Genomic DNA, 2720 nt, shown 5'->3' on the forward strand with positions numbered 1-2720 from the left:
CTAGACAAGATGCAGTGTCAAGTGTGCTCCCTCTCTGGCCTCTAGGTCATCAGGCTGCTCATTATCCCTCACACCTGTCACCATCGTCACACGCCTACGGGCAATTTTTCTATGAATTGGTTTTCCAGGACCAGATAGGCTTCACAAGTGGCACACATTGATTTGTAATGACTCCAGTGATATCATCATTTCCACATATTTATTGTATCAAATGGTAGCCTATAATGGCATATACATGAATAGGCTACTTGATGGCCAACAGAGGCAAATGTATCATTCTCCATATTTAATGTCAGTTTCATTGAGGATTTCCATTAAAAATAACCACACGAGGGAGTTCCAAAACTTCCATTTAATTTCCACTTGGGCAGCCGAGACCSAAGAACTGAGCATGCATAAAGCACTTCACTTGATATCGTCTTCTCTAAGCAGTCAACATTAGAATGCAGTTTAAACCCCCTCCGAGTCGTTTCCCAGCGCTTCATCTCCATTATTTATTGATGTATCCAGGCTGTATCACAACCATCTGTGATTGGGAGTCCCATAGGGCAGCGCGCAATTGGTCCAATGTCGTCCGGGTTTGTCCAGTGCAGGCCGTCATTGTAAATAAGAATGTGTTCTTAAATACTGGTAGGTAATCAACTGACTTGCCTAGTTAAAAACGTATTAACACATTTTATGGAAAAAGGGTTGGAAATAGGTGTCTCCATATTGACTATTTAAATAGCCTACCTACAACTGGTAAAAAGTTGTCACAATGTGCCTTGCTCTCTTATCTCTCGCTCAGACAATAACTGCAGTGCTCTCTCAACATCCCTCTGGCACTCCCTATGGGGGCGGGAGGGAGGGTGATAAGTGACAGAATTAAGTGTGGTGACACAGACAAAATATTTGTTTTACAAGCGGCAGATGGGATTTTCCAGAGTGCCTGTCCCAGATACTTTCATTGGAGACAATGTTTGTTTTTTCGCATTGTTGGTAATTTTGTACATAATGTTCTTGCTACCGTCTCTTATGACCGAAAGGAGCTTCAGTATATCAGAACAGCGATTACTCACCTCGAACTGGACGCAGATTTTAGTGAAGAGAGCATGACAACACCTTTTCCCTCTCGGGAGACTGAAAATATTTGACATGGGTACCCAGCTCCACAAAAGGTTCTACAGCTGAACAGCAGATTGTCCCTTTAATTAAGCTCTCAAAGTATCTAAAAGTTATTCAAAATAAATTAACCAAACACAGACTGTGGAGATCAGTGTGCGACTTAAAATGCAGGTGCTACGAAAAGCCCTGTGAAGTAAACAATGCATGAAATGTAAATATAAAAACTTGAACTAAAGGTTGTTGGAAGCAGTTCTGTAACAAATAAAGTATAATTCTATGTTGACACATATCTTCTGGAGTGATATCATTGCAATATAAGTTGTATTGAAGTATGTGAGCTATTTTGGTGAGTTGTTTGTTCTGTGACAAGAAAACTATTAAGATTGTGTTTTTACCCCTCACAAAAACTATCCCTTTAAGCATTTATGACGATACGATGTTCAAGCCAAATGCCTCTATTATGTGAGTGAATGCACATTGGTCATCATTTCACCTGTATGATTTGACAACACTTGGCATTTAAAAAAACTGAAATGGAACATTAACGGAGGAACATTCTCTGAAAACATTCATAAACTCAGAGCGAGTGTGGTAAGTAGGGCCACATCAAAATAAAAACATTTTAGAGGGCTCCTGTGTTGACAAAAACTATTGCTAACTGGTTGAAACACTATGTTGCTTTGACAATACATGCCTATTGAAACTAACTGGAAGTTTTAAACCTGCTAAAGTAAACATTTTGAAAATATTTACCCAGATAAAACAATGACACAGACAATATCAACAACCATAACATAGTTTAATCTCAGGACTTCCTCTCACCTCACAGAGGGTGCGGTAGGGCCTCTTGAGATCCAGCTGGAGCATGTTACCAAGCAGGGGCAGAGGCCTGGGTCCTGGAGGCGCCTTCCCCTGTTCCTCAGAGTTGGAACCCAGAAAGGATGCATAATCATTTGGCAGATTATTCATTTTCTTGGTATATGATAATTATTATGAATGAGTCAATTATGAAATGGCATATTATGTGTTTTTTGGGGGGGGTTTTCACTTTAAATTATCATGGAAACAAACTACCTTCTTTACAGGGATTCTGTTTTGCCAATGGAGACTCATAGAAAGAGAAGAGACTCTGTCACGACTTCCACCGAAGGTAGCTCCTCTCCCTGTTCGGGCGGCGCTCGGCGGTCGTCGTCGCCGGGCCTACTAGCTGCCACCGATCCCTTTCTTTTTCGTTTTGGTTTTGTCTGTCTTGTGTTCACCTGTGTCTAGTTTAGGCAAACTAGTGGGTATTTAATCTCGCCCTACCCGCTAGGTTTTGTGCGGGATTGTTTGTGTACCTGTCGTTGGTTTGGGTGTCACAGGTGTTTTCACGGGACTGTTTTCCTGCACGTTAGTTTAGTCAGAGGAGTGTGTTCCTCCGTGTTTGACTGGACTACGTTCCTATTTCTTAGTGGCTGCTGTTGTGGTCCTGTGCCTGTTTGTTGATGGACTTGTAATAAAACGCCCTTCTGGAATTCTTACTCTCCTGCGCCTGACTCCAAACCCACATCTCCTAGGGAGAATCTGACAGGCTCTTTGCCCTGACAACCTTAGACTTTGGGATGGGATCTCTCTCC

The 2720-nt window shown here is 41.9% G+C and overlaps 1 protein-coding gene across 1 annotated transcript in view; it reads right to left on the reverse strand.

Moving 5' to 3' along the window:
- The window catches only part of LOC112072932 (cytochrome P450 2K1-like), a 38342-nt gene that overhangs the window by 31914 nt on the left and 3708 nt on the right, over window positions 1-2720 (reverse strand). Inside the window, exon 2 of the mRNA XM_024140309.2 lies at window positions 1927-2000. Coding sequence (XP_023996077.1) covers window positions 1927-2000 — 74 coding nt within the window. The remainder of the gene's footprint in view (window positions 1-1926; window positions 2001-2720) is intronic.

This window comes from Salvelinus sp. IW2-2015, unplaced genomic scaffold (assembly GCF_002910315.2).
Source record: "Salvelinus sp. IW2-2015 unplaced genomic scaffold, ASM291031v2 Un_scaffold2093, whole genome shotgun sequence".
In the NCBI taxonomy this organism is placed as follows: domain Eukaryota; kingdom Metazoa; phylum Chordata; class Actinopteri; order Salmoniformes; family Salmonidae; genus Salvelinus; species Salvelinus sp. IW2-2015.